The following is a 23,344-nucleotide window of genomic DNA, read 5'->3' on the forward strand; positions in this document are numbered from 1 at the left end:
CTAGTATCTTGTATCGGCGTATCGCGATACTCCAAAACAAAGCATATTGTATCTAGTATCTTAATACTCCTTTTTGAGTATCTTGCCAAACCCTGAGAATGCATGACTGACGAATCAAGTGAATTTAAGAATTCAGTTGGATAATTGACAACTTCGTCTTGATTTATTACGATATCGATGGACTGGTACGTTATCGTGTCACCTGGAATTTCGTTTAGAATGGTGTTATTGATTGTAGGTATTTCCACCAATATAGCTTGTGCAATAAGTCACTGACGATTTCCGTATTTTGTGGTAGATTTGGGTTACTTGGGAATGTGATGCATTGTGTTGATTAATCGATAGCTAGTTTACCATTTCCAGCAATTGTTTTGTGAAATCGGCTGATGCACCATTTTGTAGATGTGTTACATTCATATCTTCCATATAGGTTTCCAATTTTGCATCTCATTGCTCAGTTGTTTCAGATGAACAGGCTTGACGTTCTTTGGTGGTTCCCAATCTTGCATCTCTTTGCTCGATTGTTTCTGAAACTCGTATTGTCATTTTTTTTTTCGTGCTTGAGGCGTAGATTTACCAATCGATCTTTTTTTGAGAGGCATAACGGCATAGATAAATTGACAGAATAAAAAATAAAAAAATAAAAAATAACTTCAAATCAACGATATTAATAAAATTAAATAGATATAACAAAGATATAAAAAAACTAATATCGAAGCGAACCCGAATGTGCGTTTAATACAGTATTGAACTATTATTTAATTTTCTAATCTTATTATTCTTCATTCAGTCCACGGGCTATGACCTAACAATTTGTTTTAAACATGTTGTCGGGGATCGAACGGCTATATGGTTGCAATTCGTACCAGGATGTGTATGATTATTAATTATCTACTTACTAGTTACTACTCACTACTCAGTGAAAATTAAAGATAAATTTATTATAATACTTATCCGTACATGATTTAGGCTTACAATATAAGACAATAACATGTACCTATACAATAAACACATATAGCTGCATAAGTACTTAATGACGTACACGTTACTCAAATTAAATTAGGTAAGTGTAATAATTATTTCTGCCTTGTATCAATTGCATTGCATTGCGTTATTAATATTTCCTTTGAAAGTTAATCATATTTAACGTTCACATATTGTTGAGGATTACGAAATAAAAATATTAACTATGGTGGCTGCAGCATGAAACGCTTAAGATCGTTCTATTTCATTTGGCCTGAGTTTTTTTTAGAAATTCTATGTCAGTGAGTTACTACCTACATTTGATATTAAAGTATTGAACCATTTGCCATTTTGAACTCCTTAAAATTGTTACTTTATAGTTCTTTATACCTAAAGGATATTTAATTTTCTGTGTTTCTGGATCGCATTAAAAATATAGGTCTGTAAGTAATGGAGGGTAATATTTATACCAACAATTATTATTATTAGGTATTTTATTTTTAAACTACTAATTTTACATTTAGATATAATTTTCAATATTATAAAAAAATATTTTTACGTATGGAATTTGGTTTTAAAGAAAAGGTTAAATATTCAAATAACTAAAATAATTTTAAAAATATAATTCACGTCATGATAAATTGATAATCTAATCTAGAAATACGAAAAAAAAATAAATGGCAAAAGTACAAATATGAAAACAGATTGGTTGAATTAAAAATTTAAAAATGTATTTGTGGTTGAGTTAATTCATTCGCTATATTTTTTAGACAAGAATATTAGACAAATTGAAGAAATTAGGAATAAAAGATTGCAACTAGTATAGTAATTATGGTATATGATAAATTTTTGTTATCAAAAACTGTATAGCCGGTATTATAAAAGATATTATAAAAAGAAATTCTATATCAGGAATAGTGGGTTTAAAGAAAAAGAAATAGTCTGCAAAGAGCCCAATAATACTCTATATATATATAACTCTAGATTAGAGCAACATTTTCGTTGTTTAATAAATATTTTTAGTTAAATAAAATTATTAAACAAAATTATATAGAAAAAAACTACGATTAATTAGGGATTCTATACAAATTATTTCAAAATTGTATTGAATATAGTTTTATCAAAGTATTCATATTGAAAGAGAACTTTTAGAAATATATTAATAATGCAAAGATCAATAAAAAGTAGATAGCGCACGGATGTACATTAGGTATCATGTGGGACGTGGGTCACTGTAATATAAACATTTAATGAAAATTAAGTAGTTTCTGTTTTTCCTGTTCTAACGTTTTCGAACAGTACTTGGTATTTTCAATTTTGACCTCTCAAAAGTATTAACTACATATAACTATATTTTCAATCAAAAATCACGATTAAAGTAATTAAAGTATTTTTTCAACTACTTATCGAGTATAATGTACACACACACAAGAAATAAAAAATACACATGATTGTAAAATTAATACATGCGTCAATCTGCAATCATAGTCAATAGTTTAAAGAAATAGAAATAAATTGTAATTAAAAAAAAAAAAATGTAGACAATTTTATATGTTAAAAACCTTTGTTGTTGAAACAAATTGATCAAAAAAAAAAAAATCTTTTAAAATACATTTATCGCTTCGCTCAGAATCTTAAAATGTGTAAATAATAGTTTATCGTAGTTAAAGCTTTTCCTTGCTTTTCTGTTCTTTTGGTAAATTACCCATTGTAATATTTATCGTAGACGATATAGGTAGATTAAAAATAAATATATGTTCAATGTTCATAGATCATGAATAATATGCGGTTACGCATTTGTGATATAGTTATTAGAAAAATAGTTAGTAGTAATACCAACGTCAATAAACATATTATAGTAAATACTACAAAGATTAGATACTAGACATTCGTTCGTTCAAATCGGTGAAAAAAAACCTTCCCCGTAGGATAATAACGATAGGCATAACTGTATAAGAGATATGTAGATATCCCAACGCGTGTTTTTTCACACCGAGTTAGTTAAACGAATTATTTGATAAAATATTAAACGATTTTCTGTTATATTTTAATATACCTACTTCAAAAAAGGTGAGGGGCTAAGTACAGAGGCACACATCATGGGTGAAGGTTTAGACCCAGTGTGTGATTATTCATATTTTCTTTGTTAAATCTGCCACTTTCTAGAACAGTGGTTCCCAACCTGGGGGTAATTAACTCTCAAGGGATAAAACAGGATTTGTTGAGGGGTGAAGACTAGTCTAATTTTTTTTTATTTGATGGTGTACTTTTAGTTTTTTACCTATCATTATAATTATTTTATTACTTTTGAATATTACTTATACAGTTATACAGTGTATTTTCGATTATTCAAAGTCATCTGCGGAACGAACCATGCACGATGCACATATGATATAATGTACAAACAAAAATATAAAAATATAACCTTTGTTTACATAATAATATAATAATATACCTACAATACATCATTATGTTTCGGTCTAATTGGGTTATGATAACCGATGGCCACCCGGTAACGCATGCATGTTAGGCGCCTGTTATATGTGTGGTACCCGTCGATTTTTTTAGAAGGGGTGGGTATTTATATTAACAAATTTATCGAACCCAATGTAGGATAATAGTCTTAAAAAGGTTGGGATTTGCTGATCTATAAGATCGTCTAAGACCTTGGTATCAACTATTAAAAACAAATGGATAATTCATACTACTGACTAAATCAAATTAAAAAAAAACAACACAAGCTGTTGGGTAATGATAGGTGGATTATAAGGTAGACAATATTTGTATATTATGACACCTTCACGCAGTCACAGTCACACCCACAGCCATACGTATACTATGATGTAGCTAATATTAGCTATACACATAGTTACGAGTATAATGTAATAAATGACTAATGAAAAATATAATTGTCAAGTCAAAAAATACGGTGATAACAGATTAAATGTATTTAAAATGCCTACAAATTACTCTTTTAACAATGCTACCTAATCACGTATATATTACGACAGTCATCTTATGAAATTCACGATTTAATTGTTATAATGATTTATTTTAACAACAAAATTTAAGAAGCTTGTATTGAAAATGTACTTTACTAAATGCTTAGTATAGTTATAAAATCTCCCTTTTAAATAATTTAGTATATTAAATATTAATTATGTATGCAGTAGATAAAGTGTATCAATGTTTATCTTATTTAATATACGGGAAAATTAAGTTCCTTTTGAAAATCCGTCTATTATATTTAGGTTCTATAACAAACTGATATGCCTAATTAAGATCGAGTACCTACCGGTATAAAAGCTTTTTGGGAGTAAATTGAACGAACGGGAGGTTAAATAACCTAACCTTGCGAGAGCGATGGACGAGCTGTTCGAAGAGATATACGCTTGGCCGTGGTACGGCGTGAGTACTCTTTGCCGATTCGCAACAGCTTGCGGGACTCAGACAACGATTCTTTGGTCTAGGACTTGGACTCTAATGAATTCCGACCCCCCTCGCCGGATGTGCGCCTTCTAGAAAAGCCAAATGCATAAATTGTTACAGTAGACACTAGACACTATCTATTATTTCCAAGGGAGAAAAAATTACCCAGACGAACATAAGACTGATGAGAACTCTGATCCGTTAATAGCGTTCGATGAGCGAATGAACAGTTAATTTAGTTTGGAATCATCATAGTCTGAGCTACTGTGGACTTGGAGTAGAGAGCTTTTATCGGACTAGGAATCAAATTATCCAGCATCGGACAGGAGAGTCTAAAGCCAATTTGGAACATAGGCGTGCGCACAGGGGGGCCGGGTGGACCGCGGCCCCCTGCGGCCTCTGGCTTTTTCTTTAATAAATGCATATAGATATGTGTATATTATACTAGACAGCGAACATTTTTAGATTTTACAAAAAAAAAGTGAAGCCAGTTTTAATCTAATAGTATAAATAAGGGTATAAATAAAACATAAATGTGATTAAGTTATTATTTTATCAATTAATTAATTATCATCACACAAGAATAAAAGTGATTTAATTTTAAATTCATTAATCGTTAAAATATGTGACATAATATAAACAGCATTATATATAATTACGAATAAAAAAGTAATTTAATAATAATTGAATTAATTTAATTGAAAGCATTTTAATATATAAATTATATATTATAGTAATATATATTTAAATTATAAATTTATAAATATTTAATATTATAACATCAATTATATGGTAATACAAACTATAGTAACGAGTAATGTACATAATTGTTTAGGTACTGCTAATAGTGATAACTGATTAGTGGTTATTATAACCATTTTATACCAAATACTGAGGTTTTTATAAGCACTTAAGTGCCATATAGATACGGAAACCGATACTTATAAATTATAAACTCATATCAGTAATAATATACGAGTCACTATTACTAAATTGTTAAAATTAGACTAATATACTTAATAGCTTGCTTACTAATTAACGATTAGACATGATCAATTTTTTTTATTATTAATCACTACTCAACGCTAATATAATAATATAGTTTATATTACTCTACAGGGTAATTCACCAAGCAAACTCATCTACCTTTTCTTCTAAAATAATGAAGTTATTCAAAATCTAATCTTAGGAAATTTTAAATATACTTAAAGACCATGTTTGCAAATTCTTTAGGTTTTTTTATACATGTAGTGTCTTATTTTTTTTCAAATAAGACCCCTCCTTTTTTCAACTGTAAATTATTCAGTGGATAATTTTTCTGAAAAATTTGAGTAGTTTTTGAGTTATTTAACTTTATGTTTAAAGATTCGTAAGATATGGAGGCTATAGAGGTTTAAATATTTTAGTTATTAATATTAATCTCTCTATTTAAATAATTTATAAAAATGGCCTAAGCATGATAAAATAAATACTAGTTCCAATATTACGTCAATTTGATATGTTTGCAAAACCATTTTTACGTAGATAGATACTATTATCCTTAGTTATTTTAATAGCTAAAAAAATACTTATTTAAATTATTAATTGGGCACATCAACATTTTCAAAAAAAAACATCTACTAAAAAATTTACAGTAAAAAAGGGGGGGGGGGTTCTCATTTGAAAAACAGAAATTCGTATTGACACAGGACAATCTTTAAGTAGTACTGAAAAATCTCAGGATTTAAAAATATGGTATTTAATTATATTTAAATATTTAAAAAATCAGAATTTTAATGAATTTATCATTAAAGAAAAAATTGGTGGTGAGCATTTGGTTGGTGAATCACCTTAAGTTGTACTAAAGTTGTCATCGGGCGACCGATAATTTGTTGTGAATTATTTTTTAAATTATAAACTAGCTGATTCAAATGACGCATAATAATATTTCTCCGTAAACTAGGTATTCGACTTAAGTTTTTCAAATAATATATCAATTTATGAACTCGTTAGTCGTTAGTCGTTTTGAGCGACCAGTTCCCAGTAATTTTTTCAGCATTGAATTGTATGCAAAATATTAGGTTATTAAATGGGTTGGTTATTACTTATAAATTATTTATTTAATAAGTAGATAAATCAATAACTAGCAAGACAAAAAAAAGAAAAAAAGCAATGACACTGTACGTTTTATCTTTTAGTTTATTGTATATTAAAACATGATTCAATATTACAATAGATTTAAAGTTAAAATGCAGTCCAAAGGTATAAATTCGTACACATATAGATATTAATATTAATAATAATAATAATAATAATAATAATAATAATAATAATAAATATATTATTAAATTAATAATCCTAAGTCATAATCACAGTAGATAAACAATTAATAAAGAAACGTTTTGAGAATAAGACTATGTTCGAAAAAAATTCAAACATTTTTACCATGTACTCTTAACATGTAATAATTCAAGTACAATGTTTAAACTATACATTTAACTAAGTAAATAATTGTTGTTTTATTTTTCTCGAATGCCTAATACATTCTGTATCTACTATATCTATATTCTTATACTCCTATATTTATATTTAATTATAATATCGTAATAATTATTAGTCATAGTATATATTTATATCTTATACCTAGTAACAACTATAAATTAATGGCAGTATAAGTCTGAATTAAAGAGCCGGTATTCAATTCACAATAACATCACTCAATCTATATTATAGGCATAAAATATTTAAAACGATCAATTTTGTCTTATATATTTTTTTGTATGTTAAAACTTAAAATGCAATATTTAGGTATTGACTGTCACTATAAGAATAAAATGAATATTTATACAGCTGGAAGACAGATATCAAATTAAAATGATTATTTTAATGTTTAACATGTAGATTGTGATTATTATTTACTTGATTTAGGCCGCTTTATTGATAATAAAAAAATATCGATAGTAACAATAAATTAATAACACCGTTGTTCTCAGTCATTTGTCAAATAATTAAATTATAAATAATAAATTCATTTGTTTAATAAGTTTAGTAAGTGCAATCAAACTCTGACAATATTAAGTACCTAATTAAATTTATTTGTATGTGTATACAATGTTGATTGTTATAAGAAGTTAATTTCATAGAAAGTGCTGGCGTATTTAAATTTAAAAATATGGTGTTGGTATGATGTTTAGTTTATTTTTTATTAAAAATTAAATTAAATAAGTATGACAAATTCAAATACCTGATATAATATATTATATATAATATAATAAGGCAGGTATAGAATCATTTCGATAATTGTTTGTACACATTTCACTTGTTTTGACGGTGAGATGAAAAAATAAAACACTAAATGAAAAATATTTTATAATTTTGTTGAATTGTTTGGAAATATTTTGATTTATCATTAACATTATTATGTTTATAGATTTAATATATTATTATGTTCAGTACCGATTTTTCATTCATATTAATTAGTTTTCTGTAATAATTTGATTTATGATATGATCTTATGATTATTAGGTATTATATTTTTATTTAAATTTTTAAATAACATTAGCATTATTATTTTATATTTAAGTTCAATGACTTGTTTATATCTTTAAAAATTGAGAAAATTTAAAATAGGCACTTATTTTAATTTCAAAATTTTTCTAATTAATTAATAGTAAAAAAGTGGTTATAAATTATAAAAGCTACAAAGTACATTGTTTAATGTTCATTGTTTGGCTGTAGTTCTGTATACGTCTTATTTTATATTATTATTTAAACTTTTCGTTATATTAGATTGTATTTTAGCGCAAAATAAAATAAAATACCATTGCTTACTTTGGTAATTACAAATTTGCTGAAATAGCGTAACACCAACTATTTTAAGAATGTCCCACAGTGAACAATAAACTCAAAGACTTATGGTTATTTAAAAAAAAAAAAAACAAAAACGTTACAATAAATTCCATGACAGTATGCCACTTAACGATTATTGTAAAAGATGTTATGTTTACATATCTCCTCTAAATGGTCGAGTACATAACTGCTAATACAACGTTAAAAATAGTGGAGTCGAATATTAATTGCTTTAATATACTTTATCCGCAATAAAGTCCCGAATAACCAATTTATTTGAACAACTTATATTCAGTTTTTAATATGGATACTATACCTAATAATATCTATTTAAATAAATTTAAGTAACTTATGTAACATATATAGGGATATTATAGTTGGATACTGAAAATGCATAATTACATAATATTATATATAAACAACGAGCTAGAAAAAACACCACAATATCAAATAAATAATGTACCTACTTCCGTACAATTGACGTTCGAATACTATATAATATACATAAGTGACTAGTTGTAATATACACAAATCTACAACGATATTGAAGAATTCTTATTATTGGACGCACATATCCTAAAACCAAATATATTTGAATAACTACCTTCTACCTAGTATATACTCGGTTTTTAAATAATTTTAAAAACTAAAATCTTGAAATATTAATTTTTTTCAAACTCATCACTAATTATACCTCATCACTAAATAGTCCACACCTGTACTTTTTCGGCGATAACGCACCAATTTGATTGGTCGTAATATGAAGAAATTATGTGCAAATTATCAGCGTGTTTCTCGATCAGCTGGTCGAGTTCACCTTCTCTGAACACGTGATAGTATCTGTGGAATGTTATAGACCCTCCACCGTGCTCTGAAAGTGATTCTTGCGAGGTGGATAAGCTACACGTATCGTCACTCTTGGATGTTTCTTGGGTTTCGACGGCTGCGTGTTGGCGGACCAGAACGGCGGCCCGCCTAGGGTCCGTCTCCTCGGACGACGACCGGCCGTCGCACCGCGCCTGTCTACGGTCTGCAAACCTTGTATCCTTGCTGCAGTCACTCCACGATGTTAGCGAAGTCGTGCTCTGCGTAGTAGTGTGCGTATCCGCAGTGTCGTTGGATTCAAGTGAGTTACCAGGTCGAAGCAGTGATACTTGGCTGCTGGAAACCGTATCACGCCTCGAGTCACACTCCAACTCTAGGGACGCATGCCGGTCTTCCGCTGAGTCCACGGACTTGCGGTAGAGTCGTGATCGGAATCCCTCGCGACTCCGCAGCACTTTATCCACAGAGTCCTGCGTTTCAACGGAAATACTGGGCCGACGAGGTGCTTCGGACCCGGCTAGTATCTCGATCCGATGGTAGTCGTGTGGTTCGTCCTCAAGCTGTCCGTCGGAAGATGATGGGTCCGACAATATTTCATCAGGTCGCATCAGCTGGTGAAAGTATTGCATTAGCTCGACCTTTTCCGGTGGCTCTGCTACTTCATCGTGAGAATTTTTTGGATCTTCTTGTGGCTCCATGCTTATGGCGGCCCGCAGCTCTTTATTTAATCTTTATTTTTCAACATAATAAAATCATTAATGCTTTAAACAATAACTTTGACATAAAATAGAGAAGTAGAAGAATTCGTAAAAACTTACCTTTCAGCGAAGTCCACAAGATGTTTTTGACATTCCTCGTCCCACGTTTCTGGCAAATCTGAGAGCTCATCTTTAGAACACTTACTGGCCCTCTTGTGTTTTGGTATTGAACCGAGGCTTGGGCTGATTCGAACTGCCATCCCTTTGTTCGGATGTTCTTGCAGACTCCATCGGTTAGTATGATTTGGTTGATCTTCTTTAGTGTTATGGTCTTCATTTGGACTAGGATCATTTTTAGGAATATGATCTTCTTTACTGCTGGGATCTTCTTCAGGAGTGGGATCTTCTTTAGGGCTGGGTTCTTCTTTAGGTCTGAGATCATTTTTAGGGCTAGGACTTTTTATTGGACTAGGGTCTTCTTTAGGATTGGGATCATTTTTAGGGCTAGGACTTTTTATTGAACTAGGATATTCTTTAGGGGTGGAATCTTCATCAGGGTTAGAATCTTTTTTAATTATGTCTGAATCTGAAGAACAAATTTGTTCTAGATTGTCATGTTCTATCAAAATTTCATCCTCGGGTTTCACTGGTGTTTCTACGTCAAAGGGTTCGTCAAACTCGATATCTATAAACATGTACAAGGTTATGTACTTAGGTGTTATATTTATGAATTAAACTTCTCATACATTGGAATATAGCATAGAAAAAATTATATTACTGATATAAATTTTTTTGAAGAAGAACCGATAAGGAAAAGATGCCAAAGAAGGCTATGACTTAGGTATGGCGATTATTGGATAACAAAATATTTTAAGCCCAGAAATACAACAGGGGAAAAAAGAAATAGGTGGTAGTAAATTTATTTGGAGGGGTAATATTAATTGTTTTAAAAATGGATATGAAATATTATTGTTATATAAATAAGAACTTTTAATTACACACTATGCATTAATCACCTGTAATTTTGCGTTCATCTTCCACCACTACACTTATGACACTGCTAACGGAATCAGAAGACGATGATTCAACATCACTATCTATATCGTCTATTTCTGGATGAAATGTTTCTTCAACTGTTTTAATAAAGTGTCTTCCACGTAAACCAGAAAAAGTTCGATCAGCTTTTGGTAGACGATTACGTGCTGTTACTAAAAAATAACAATTTTTTTTATAAGTTAATACTGTCAAAAATATATTTGATTAGACAATACCGGGTTTAGTATTCAAAAGAAGATCTTGAATTTGTTTAAGCTTTTCTGCACTTATTCTTTCTTTAGGCCGTGCATTATGATCTCCTCCTTCACAAACATGATCTCTACGTTCTAATTCTTGATCTTTTTCTTGCTCCCGTTTAAGCTTCATTTCTATTGCTGTTTTCACAGGTGATAATTTAATAGGCTTCAAAACATCGTCTACCTGTTGTTCTGTTGATAAATTTAACTGATATGGTTCATTTCCATTTTGTGAGTTGAACCTGGCTGGCAATCTAAAATGTGACGGGTGAATAGGGGCTGTTTTCGGCGTGTTGGGATGTGAAGACGATCTGTATTGACTTTGAGATTTAGCAGTGGGTGTGCATGGAGCTGTTCGTGCTTGTTGCTCCACTAATGGTGGTGAACATGTCTTATCAGACCCACCAGTCGCATTCACAAATATAACAGACGCTAAGCTACTTAGACTATCTTCAGAATCAACACTAGCATCACTCTGTAAACTATCTTTTGACGAATCTTCCGAAGAACCATCTTCACGGGAACTTCTACGTCCGTCACAACACGTCGTTGTAACCAATGCGGGAACGGGCATTTTTTCTATTTTTTTTTCATCACTAACCTTTTCTTCACAACCTTCCTTATACCCTAACATTCTACTTAGTCCACTTTTTATGTTATCAGACACCTGACTGGATGGGTTTTTAAACGTTTTCGTGAAGCCAGTTTTGAGCAATTGTAAAGTATCTTTAATGGATTCCAACGTACGTGTGCTGTACATAAGCTCTTCATTTAAAGACGCTTGTCTTTGAATGTTTTTTTGGACGATTTCTTTTTCCTTAAGTCTTTCTACAGACATAAGTTCTTCATTCATTGATCTTTGTTTTATTTCATTACTTTTATATCTGTATCTTTTTGAACCACTGCCTACGTCAAATTGAGGTAACTTATTAACTAAATCTTTCATGTCAGTAGCCTTATCTCTATCTTCTTCTGCATCCTCATCACATAGCGATTGTTTTTGTTTAACTAATTTTGGTTTTGAATGAGTTAATGGCATTGATTTTTCCAATTCTGGTATACTTGACCTTGATCGTACCATTCGTTTTTCCGCGGTGTTTTTTATATCGGTTAAACTCTTAGATTTGTGAGTAGGTGTTCGATTGAATAGCGTTATTGAGTCTGGCGAATCTTCCATACGTCTAAGTTCTATAGGAACATTTAACACATCTTCGTTGCAAGTCTCACACCCTTCAGGATCTGAACGTAATACTGACGGTAACTCAGTACCGTAAAGTGATGTCCAAGAACCAACGAACCAAGGTTTTGATGATACTTTACCTCGCTTGGTTGAACCGGCAAGCTTCTGTAACAAAGCGAATCTATGTTAAACGCAAACATGAAAATTTTATATTAAATTATATAATAACAATTAACCTGTATTGCTTTCCGAACAAAGCTATAACAAGTTTCAGTCCCTGGACTCGATAAACTAGAACTACTCGGGGAACTCTTTATTCCTTTTCTCCAATTTGATTGTTCCTTACGCTTAGTTTTTCTTTCACAACACATTTTGATACTCCTGTATGTATTAATGATATTTAAATCTTTTATGCATCAACTATAATATATGAAATTTAAGTAAATAAATACGAACGTTGTTGAATCGGAATTAGATTTTTTTCTCGTGCTAATATATTCCTCATCAGATGTGGTCGTGGTTGTGGAAAATTCTGTTGATTCGCTTTCTAAATTTCTACAAGGCTTGTGCCAAGGCATTAGCACGTCTTGAGATTGAAACTACGAAAATCAAACAATATTTTATGCAATAATCTAAATTTAAAAATTCATTTTAAATACTTTTCTATGGCGTCGTTCCATGGCCCAAACTGTAATTATTATACGACCACCAATTCTAAGTACCCTAGCTAGTTCTCGTAAGGCACACACACGTCTTTCTGTTGTCGAAAAATGATGAATAACTGCTATGGATAATACAGCATCTAAACTACAGTCTTTGAATGGTAAAGTTAGATTGTCACACACCAATACCTGTATTTGAATAAATTGATAATTAAGTATTTAATATTTATAATTTATTGATTTTAATTAAAATTAAATACTACGATAATTCAGTAAGTTTTATTTTTCATAGTATATATATAGTATTATATTTCATAGTAATTATGAGTCTATATAATTAAAACATTTACTTCGCTGTCTCGACTTCTAGCTATTTCAGTTAATCTCAAGCAGCGATCAACGCCTACTTTGAACACATGCGGGTTAGTCGACAAATATTTTCCCGTACCACAACCTAAAATTTAAAACAACATTTACAACTTTGATATTAAATATTAATAAATAATATTGAATTTCATAACGCAATTGTAATAATTATTGTGAATAATATTAATCTCAAAGTAATATTAAATTATTAATGTTGTATATCAGAATTTTAGATTATGAATTAATACACACGACTCAGTGTATCTATGAAATAAGCGTGCAAAAATACTACTTAATTTATGCCCAAAATATGAAATAAACCAATTTAGTAAATCTATAGAACCCTGGAAAAAGGTTTCAATCAAGAAAAAAAATATAAAGATATTATATAGGGTGATTGATTTATCATAAAACACTCATTATTTCAAAAAGTATTGACTTTTTACAAAATATTTTTTTACATGGTTTCAAGTTCTTAAAAACCCAACGTTTTTATTAAAAAATTATATTTTTTATCCTTATCATTTTTTATGTTTTTTTACTTTTTTGAGTGACAACTTAGAGTTTTAATTTCATATTCCAAAGCAGAATATTTTTCTAAGTATTTTGATGTATAAAAATCGAATTTGGGGCTAGTAGTTTATGAGTTATAAGTATTTAAAGTTTAGATTGGCAGAGTGGAGTGGTACGGGGTTACCCCACAAAATGTTTGTCCACTACTCCGCTTGTCTAATCTTTAAATACTTATAACTCATAAACTACTAGCCCCAAATTTGATTTCTATGTATCAAAATACTTAGAAAAATATTCTGCTTTGTAATATGAAATTAAAACTCTATGTTGTCATTCAAAAAAGTAAAAAAGTAAAAAATGATAAGGATAAAAAATATTTAAAAATATAACTTTTTAATAAAAACGTTGGTTTTTTAACAACTTGAAACCATGTAAAAAAATATTTTGAAAAAAGTCAATACTTTTTGAAATAATGAGTGTTTTATGATAAATCAATCACGCTGTATTACGGAGAAGTTATGTACAGATTAAGTTTTTAATCTAACATAATTCATCGAAATTGGTTTCAATACAAATAAAATTACAGGAATAGCTTTTCCAAATTATCCACAGCCTACTGTACGGTAAACCATAACATAATGCTTTTGACATTTTATAAGACGACCAAGGACAAAATTTGTAAAGTTCATAGAAAAACAACTTAGCAACTGAAAATTTTTTGTAACATTCCATGAAAAATCCAACAACTGGAGAATCTCAAAAATGGATTACTGTCCTTTACTGAAGGAGTACATCCACTGGAATTTAATTTTTCACGGACAACATCGTTCAGGATCATGATTACAAATATAAAGAATTGAATATTATAATAATTTACTTATTAGCCACCAATTCTTGCAAGTAACTAGTAAGTTATTATTATAAAGCATAAACATTTTGTATACTTTATCTTATACAAATACATAAGTTCTTATATTATAAAGTTGCTAAAATCCATCAGTCACCATTATTCCAAAGTCGTCTACCGAGACCCAATAATGTCATGGACGTAAAAACAATAAAACATACTTTGGTTTGTTGACTAAAAGTCGTAGATTTTAACGTTGATAAAAGTTCAAAATATACATAACCTTTATTTATAAAGACGCGTCGCTAGAAAATTTAATAGTTTTGACACATTAAGTAGGTAAAGAAAAATCTCGTCTCACAACTCGCGTGATCCTATAATATGTATTTGAATACATTATAACTTTTAAATGTTAGGGTTTGAATCTTATTCTAGTTAATTTAATCTCAGAAGTTGATTAAATTTATTTTTAAAACATTAAAACAAGCTCTACTTATATAATATTGATCCTGTGAATCTTAAATTATATAGTATAGGTAATACCTATTATACAGTGTCTGTTGGTCGTTTGAGGAGTAAGTTTTTTTGCAGTCAGTGAAAACACGATACAGCAGTCGAATTTTCAAGTAGCATACAATTTAAAAAAGCATATAATAGAAATATATTTTGATAGTTTTTAACTCGATACGCATTACTTACAAGTAACGTAAGTAGGTATATTTCTATGCACGTTTATACATAATTCGTTATAAATAATTCGACGTAGGTACCATTTATACTTAAAACCTATAACATTGTAGATACATCTGTACACAACAAAAAACTGTGTTTCGGGGATCTAAATCGTTATATATCGTGTTTGAAATAATATAATTTCAAGTGCGTATGAAATAGGAAGGTAAAATCAATGTAAAAACAAAAAAAAATCAAAACTGTCACATAAACCGCATAGTTTATACCTATTATAATAATTTATTTTGTCGGCCATATAGGCGTGTGTATAATACGTGTACTCACCGATGTCGCACACGAGTGATCCGGGTTCCAAGTCGTGCAGGAACTGCGTCACCTTCGGCCACGGTTTGGTCTTATGTGCGGGTTGATACATCTCCTGATAAGTGTCGTGCACGTAGGCCTTCTCCAACTCCAAGCTCCGGGCTAGACGGTCGGCCCTGTCCATGGCCTCGGCCCGGCTCTCCACCGAACCACGTCTGCAACCACGCGGATACCGTTATTACCATAAATCTGGTATACGTTACACAAAGGCGAACTGCCGAGAAGCGGCGGCGAACAACGACCACAACTACTACTATCTAACATTTAAAGAGTGCAGGTACATGATAATGCACGCACGCACGGTAAAAACGGCCGTCGTTTGCGCCGATCATTATTCATCCCGCCGGTGACCGGGTCACGGCGGCGTCGGTATCATGACGTCACGGGAAGCGCGTGACTTGACGTCACCACCGCCGGTCCCCTCTTCGCACGTATTGATCCCTACCTCTAGCCCGCCGTTCAGCGCACAACGGAAACCACGGAAACCCCTTCGCACGCGATCCCGCCGCCAACCCTCACGGTGTGTGTTCTAAAATACAACCCATGAAACGCTTACGTAATAATAACTTGTTACACCGTAATAAAATGTATATAATTTTAATTTACAAAACGACACGTTAAGTATGGTCATTATTGGGGCAGTGAAGTTGTTGCATTTGCATGTTTTTGTAAATGCTTATATTTATTGCTGAGTGAGCTTAAAATATGTTTCATTAAACTCTTAATTTAAACAAAAAATAAATAAATTATATTGCAATAAATGAAATTTTAGCTATTTTTTTTTTTAAATTTTACTGCAATTTTAACTATTTTTCATAATTTTCGTTTACATTTAAGATTATATAACTTAATATATAAAATATAAGTAACTAAACTTAGTAGTCAACAAATTTCTATATTTGTTGTAATACCTACCTATTATTTCCATAGAGTGATTATCGCATTTTGGTCGATAAGATAAAATCTTGTCTCTCAATAACACATACTAACGTCTATCAGCATTCAGTTATATATTTAAAAATACCGAAATTCTAACAGTAGTGGGATTGCTAGAATCATCCGCACGTTTTGGTGGCTCGTACCTTAGTCGTTCGTTATACTTTGTCGCATCTATTTTGTCCGTTAAAATGCCAAAAGTCAAACCGATTAAATCAGCCATTTAAAAAAATTACGTATCAGAATTTGGTGATACTATATTTTCTTCTGATGGTAGTATTCTCTTTTGTAAAATATGTGAATTGCATAGTATGTGCCGATAGACGAAAATTTTGTAGAAGTAAAAAAAGTAATAAAATTATTAAATCTTTTGTCGGATTGTTCTATGGAAACCAATTTGATATTCATTCATTCCAACTACGGTTTCATATTACCAGCAGAAATCACTAAACTCGAAACCCAACATGTTCAATTAATCGAAGCTTTATCTATAGTTAAAAACGTTGAAACTAAAATAGAAAAAATTACGGGATAAAATGGAATATTAATAAACCCTGAAATTCAAAAATATTTTACAAAAAAAATGAAGGATATCAAACAATTGTTCGTATATTAAAAATTATAAGTGGAGAAATACAGTGAATGGAGGGCTTGCCAGAAGACTTGACCAGCAACGATTTAATCTATTTCAATTACCTACGCGCAAATAACAACTACTGATGTACCTACCTAGGAAAAAGTTTCTCCCGATACAAAAATTTCTTGTACGATAACAGACGATTATTCGATTTTGAAAACTTAAAAAAATCATTTGTAGTGCAATGCAATAATGTAAGCAATATTCATATTTAATTTTAATTATTATTATGTATTAATATATTTGATTTTATTGATTATTATTATTATTTTTTTTTTTCAATGCAATTTTTAATATATTTTAATGCAATAATGCAATCAATTTAGTGTGTTTTTTAATGCAATAACTTCACTGCCTTAGTCATTATATTATTATTATATCGCTATTATCACCGTTTACGCGGATACGGAAGTTTACACTTTTTTCACGTATCCCACCGGTATAGTAGTCGCATGCGATACGATCCCATGGATTTTCACGATCAAACCGAAACGGACATGACAATATTGTTTACGTTAAGTATTATGTGGGTGCTTCAGGAAATTCGTGGCGATTCGATCGTACCTATACGTAGGTATGTGATTATAATATCGTCTGTACACCGCGATATCGACCAAGCCCAAATATGCGATAATAATAATATTGTATTTTGAGGAAAATTATCGTCACCCACGACAGTCCTTCGCATCACAACTCATACGATTGCAAAATTAGATTGATTATTATATAATATCGACTTCCAAGAACACTAATAAAAAATTTCAATATAAATATTTAAATTTTATATTTGCAATATAATACAGTAATAGTATATATTACCACGACCATAAAATAATATATTATTATGTTACTCACTTAAAGTTATAATGACGCTTTTTGTTTCATAATCATCATTATCACATCGCGATATGTTTGGATGGGTGTTGGATGACTACGTAGTTATCGCATATATATATATATATATATATATATATAATAGGTACACCCAGCTGCCGACTTACCTATACATCTTCATTTACAACCGTTTTTAAGACGCTTACACACACGCGTACGCACCCGCAATAAATCGATCATAATATAAAATATTATTTAGCTTATACAGTTTCGGTGGTTAATATCAATATTATATATCACACGAAGTAGGTACAACATTAGTCAAAATATTCCTGTTTCCTGTATGGCGATGACTGAACGGTGGTTTTTATATTGTTTAAATTGTTTTGCTTTTAAAATTTTTTTGTTTTGAAATTAATTTAAACTTAATTTTTACGACGAGTGAAAAATTAAAAAAAAAAAAAAAACAAAAAAAAAAACAAAAACAAAAAATAAACAAACAAGAGAGCTCCGAGGCGAACGTCGGACGCCTCGTCTCGGGCGAATTACGGAAACAAACGGGCACCACGGCGGCGAACGTATAATATGCAGGGGAATGATAAAGAGCACATGCGCCGTATCCGTGGCGTACGGCCAGGCGCAATGATGATGTCGATCGTGCGGCGCAGAGTGTTTCGACTTTTATCGAGGTACACGCGCGTGTAAATGACCGACCGCACGCGACTCCTTTAATAACAGTAAACATCAAATTCGAAAATAATGATAACATTTTATGACTTGAAATTGTGTACTATTATTAAAACGTATCCTCATATTGTTATGTCTAAAAAATATAAATTTTATTCTCAACTTCAAATTTAAACAAATACGAATCAAACAAAATGACAATCTATTTTTCGATATTAATTGTCCATGCTTATATCAATCAATCACAAGTACAAAATATTAATATTTGAGGAGTAGTATTGTGTTAATAGATCCTCCTCTGCTGTCGGTTCTAAATCGGAAAAAGTACAAAATATTAAAACCGTGATTATTGATATAAAAATATAAATTGCAGGTCGTTGATTTGTAGGTAGTTTAATATTATATATTCAAATCACTAATATACTACGTCATCATCATTTAATTTATTTGTAATTTAAAAAAGGTGGACAAGTGGGTACCACTCGGTTGTACTGTAGGTGTTGTGTGGATCACTGTAATGGGTGTGCAAGTGTTAAATTTATATTAAACGATATAAATATCATTGTATACTAAAAATGATTTTGAGCGAAAACGGTCTGTCAGTCTGTACTGTAATAATATTTATAAACTGAAATAATCATTATTCTCTGTTCAAACATATTTTAATTCCTACCAAATTTATTACTAAAATATCTGTTAAAAATACTGTGATATAAAAATATTTAGGTTTTTTAATTGCAGTATCTATGAATGGACATGAGAAGATTTGTTTTAAATTTCCAAACCTCATCGGCTATAATACTTGAACATTTTATAAATTTTTAACTACAAAATAATTTGAAATTTTCAAGATTTTGATGAATTTTGTCAATCGTTGTCAATTGTATGTGTCTTGAATATTTCAAAAACCGCTATTAAAACAACATATGAGGAACCTTGTATTACATTTCCAAGGTATTTAAATATACGAAATGTTTTTTATCGATATATATATTATAGAAAAAAAAACTAAAACTAAATGAAAATTTTAAACATGTATAAATAGCTCAAAAAATCAAAATATTATCATGTACATTATATAGAAAATGATAAAATAATAATCTAAGATTGTGGATAAAATAAACATTTGATGTGTCAAGTATCTGTGGTTTATCGTTTTTGAATTATTATAAAAATAATAAAATCATTATTTTATGGTCTTATACGTATAAATATTCTATGTCGTAAATATTTGAACTTCAAACGCCTATAAAAATTGATTTGACTTTTTAGAAAACTTTTTTTCTTGTTAAAAGTAGAAAAACTTATAAGGAATTCAATTTTCAAGTATTAGATATAAAAAGGAAAATGTTTATGAATTTCTAAATAAAAAATAATTTGGAAATTATCTCGATTTTGACGACTTTTGAAAAAATTAAGTGACGATGTATTTTCGATATTTTTAAATAGTAAAAACTTGTGAAAAAAACACACAAATGATTATAAAATTATTTCGTTCATACTAAATAGTTAAATACTTTTAAGAAATAGAAAGAAATTGTAATCAAGTTACAAGTGTATATATGCTATTGTACACTATCGTATATATATACAAAAACACCATATCATTTTAAAATCAATACATTCGTCGCTTTGCTCAGAATTTAAAAAGGACTTAATGCAATTATATTGCTAATAAATTTTAAAATTATAAAATTCAAAATCTTATCCAAAATATCAGCTGTTGTATGAATTAGACATTGTGTTGAAAGATCATATCCTTGTGTCGAAAAATTGTAAATGGTGCATCTAAATTCTATTGACCCTTTCATTATTATGTTATTATTGGAACGTCGATGATATATTATAACGATTTATTTAATTGATGTTGCAGAGATTGAAAAGGCGAGATGCCCGTGAGTTGTGTTTTCTATATGTATGATTGAAATGAAATTATCGTAGAAATATGAACAAATAGAACGTACAATATACACCTAATCGAGGTAAAAATATAATATAACATAGGTAGTTTCATGTTTCGTGATGAAATCTCAAAAATCGTGAAATGAAATACTGCCGCAAACTCGTAGTGTATATTCGTCCATGCAGGTACCTAGTACCTACATGACGTGTAGCAATGTAGGTACGTACTTACATTTATTTTGCACGAACTACGTTATATTGGTTTTCCTAATGCCCAATTATTAATGATATGACCTCGCCATCGTATTGTAACTGTTCGTGTACAATATGAATTTGTTATGATAATATTATTTATTTTTTCTTTCTTTGAATTCTTAATCAAATGTAAATTATAGTTTTTAATATAATAGTTATAATAGTATAATATATTAATATAGTATATACAATTATATTATATTATAATTATTAAATCGCACTCATATCTTTGGTAGGTACCATTATTGTGGTACCGGGTGGGAGCATTGTGATAAAAAGTTCCCAACCGGTCCTAAAAAAAGTTATTTATATATATATATATGTATCTACAATAGCATAATCTACTTTCATTAAGTGAAGATTATACTTTGAATACAATGTATAAAGTTTTCACAGAAAAACTTTTTAGTAAACTGGAATCATACTTGATGAATGACGATAGTAGTTTTGTTTAATGATTATTATCACTTATTTGTATTGTATAATTGTTCTTTGAGTTTCGTAACAATATACACCTACAATAATTTTATTTTTGCAACACAGTACACAGTTAATCATTGTTATAAATTATGACATCTTAAATTTTTAAATACGAACAATTTACTGTATTTATAAGTGGATATAAATACCATTGAAATAAGGAATCAGGCTAGAGGTTTACTTTATTGTGGTTATTGATTATTAGGAAGGAAATAAATGACAAAATCACGGCTGCGGAATATAGGGTAAAGAGTTCAGGAGTGAGGATGATTTGTTTGGACCTGAGACGACGCGATGCAGTTTAACATACGAACTTGCGCAGTATTTCATTTGCAACATGCGCAGGCTCTAAACGCCGCTGCAGTATAGACAATGAAGTGACCCAAATTTGTTATCACCGGCCAATATTTCATACACCACATAAATAATATTTTTAACGAAAATGATTTATTTTACAGTATTCAAATTTGGCACTTGTTTGTTATCGCCCCGCCATATAGTTATCGTGTTTAGCTCGTGATAGATGAACTATTTTGGGAAATATTTTAGGAAATAACTACACTTTGCGGAACATTTTATGTCATACTATAAATTATAATAGGTATAATATCAAATAATATATTAGTACGTTGATGGCTTTTCTTATTATATTACTTATTTCGTTCAGACCAATATTAAATTACAATAATAAAATTAATTTTGGTGAATTACTTATGGTTGTTTTCGACAATGATACAGGAATTTTATTTTTACAAAAAAATAATGTTATTAATTCTACTGGCTACTGAGACATATTATTTTAGTAGGTTATCAATTTAAAAAAAAATCTAATATTTAGACTATTGTAATTTTTAACAGTTAGTTTAAATCAACACCCATCAAAATAAACTTACATCATTTTATTAGATGAATAGAGAGAACCACAAGTGTGTGTTGTTCTTAGCAAATCACAATATACTTTGTTTTTGTATTTTAAAATCAAATACAAATAGGTTAATAGGTACAAAATATAACAGTATTTATATGATTTAATGATAGACCCGCCAAAAGAAAAATGTTTACTTAAATAAATATCTTTTATTCCCAAACAGAATATTTTTTGAAGAATTACACTACATAAAAATTTAATTTTAACTGATATCAGTAGGTATTTAAAGTTTTGACGAGCGAAGTGTGCACCTCAGGGTTACTCTCAAAGTATTGGTCCACTTTTCCGTTCATGTATGTTTTAATTAATACTTTAAAGTTTAAAGTCTAAACTAACCAATTAAATACTTGTCCAAAATTTGATATTGAATTTGATACATCAAAATACTTCGAATAATATTCTGTACTGGAATAATAAATTATATAAATATATATTTTTGAAAAACATCAAAAGTTTATTAAATAATGCGTTTTCTACGACAAATAAATCACTGAGTATTATATATTATGTGTTTCATAATATATATATTGTAAATTTAGTAATAACTTTTTTTGGTCCTTCACTCTTACAGTCCTAATCTCAGGCCCAAACAATACTGATACGATCTGTAATAGCAGAACTGCAAAAGACGAAATGATCGATTGAGATAAACAAGATTGTAGACTTAATAGTAAACATAATACATGTATAGTATGACAAGTGATAAGAATGATGTAGATTGGTTTTGACCGCGGTGTAGACGTTATATAGTTAAAATGTTTAAGCTGATTTAAATTTGAACGAGTAAAATATTATGTACTTACCTGCTTTCAGTGAAACTTCAATAATATAATATCATGAACTTCCGTTTAATGCAATTTTCTGTATAATGAAACATTTTCGAGAACCACAACCAAATTAGAATTAAATTTATTTAATTATAACATTTTAATGAACACGTAATTTATTTTGAATGTTATGGAAGCATTGGAAGACGGAATAGTCACTATATATTAATGTATTACCTAGAGTTTTATTGTAGCTCGT

The 23,344-nt window shown here is 29.7% G+C and overlaps 1 protein-coding gene across 2 annotated transcripts; it reads right to left on the bottom strand.

The window, feature by feature from the left end:
• Window positions 1-6,550: 6,550 nt before the first annotated feature.
• On the bottom strand, window positions 6,551-18,611 carry LOC107171247 (uncharacterized). Of its 2 annotated transcripts, none has more exons than XM_015521475.2 (10): window positions 18,088-18,611; window positions 15,621-15,814; window positions 13,228-13,331; window positions 12,875-13,066; window positions 12,672-12,814; window positions 12,452-12,596; window positions 11,015-12,377; window positions 10,760-10,951; window positions 9,864-10,428; window positions 6,551-9,774 (listed from the first exon to the last, which is right to left on the bottom strand). In XM_015521475.2, the coding sequence occupies exons 2-10, from the start codon at window positions 15,781-15,783 to the stop codon at window positions 8,922-8,924; spliced, it is 3,720 nt and encodes a 1,239-aa protein (XP_015376961.2). In that variant the 5' UTR covers window positions 15,784-15,814; window positions 18,088-18,611; the 3' UTR covers window positions 6,551-8,921. The 2 variants fall into 2 exon arrangements, with proteins under 2 accessions (XP_015376961.2, XP_015376960.2); XM_015521474.2 differs by having other exon boundaries at window positions 11,015-12,380.
• Window positions 18,612-23,344: the final 4,733 nt, after the last annotated feature.

Source organism: Diuraphis noxia, unplaced genomic scaffold (genome assembly GCF_037042655.1).
Source record: "Diuraphis noxia isolate RWA-SAM2 unplaced genomic scaffold, SU_Dnox_SAM2 contig0004, whole genome shotgun sequence".
In the NCBI taxonomy this organism is placed as follows: Eukaryota; Metazoa; Arthropoda; class Insecta; order Hemiptera; family Aphididae; genus Diuraphis; species Diuraphis noxia.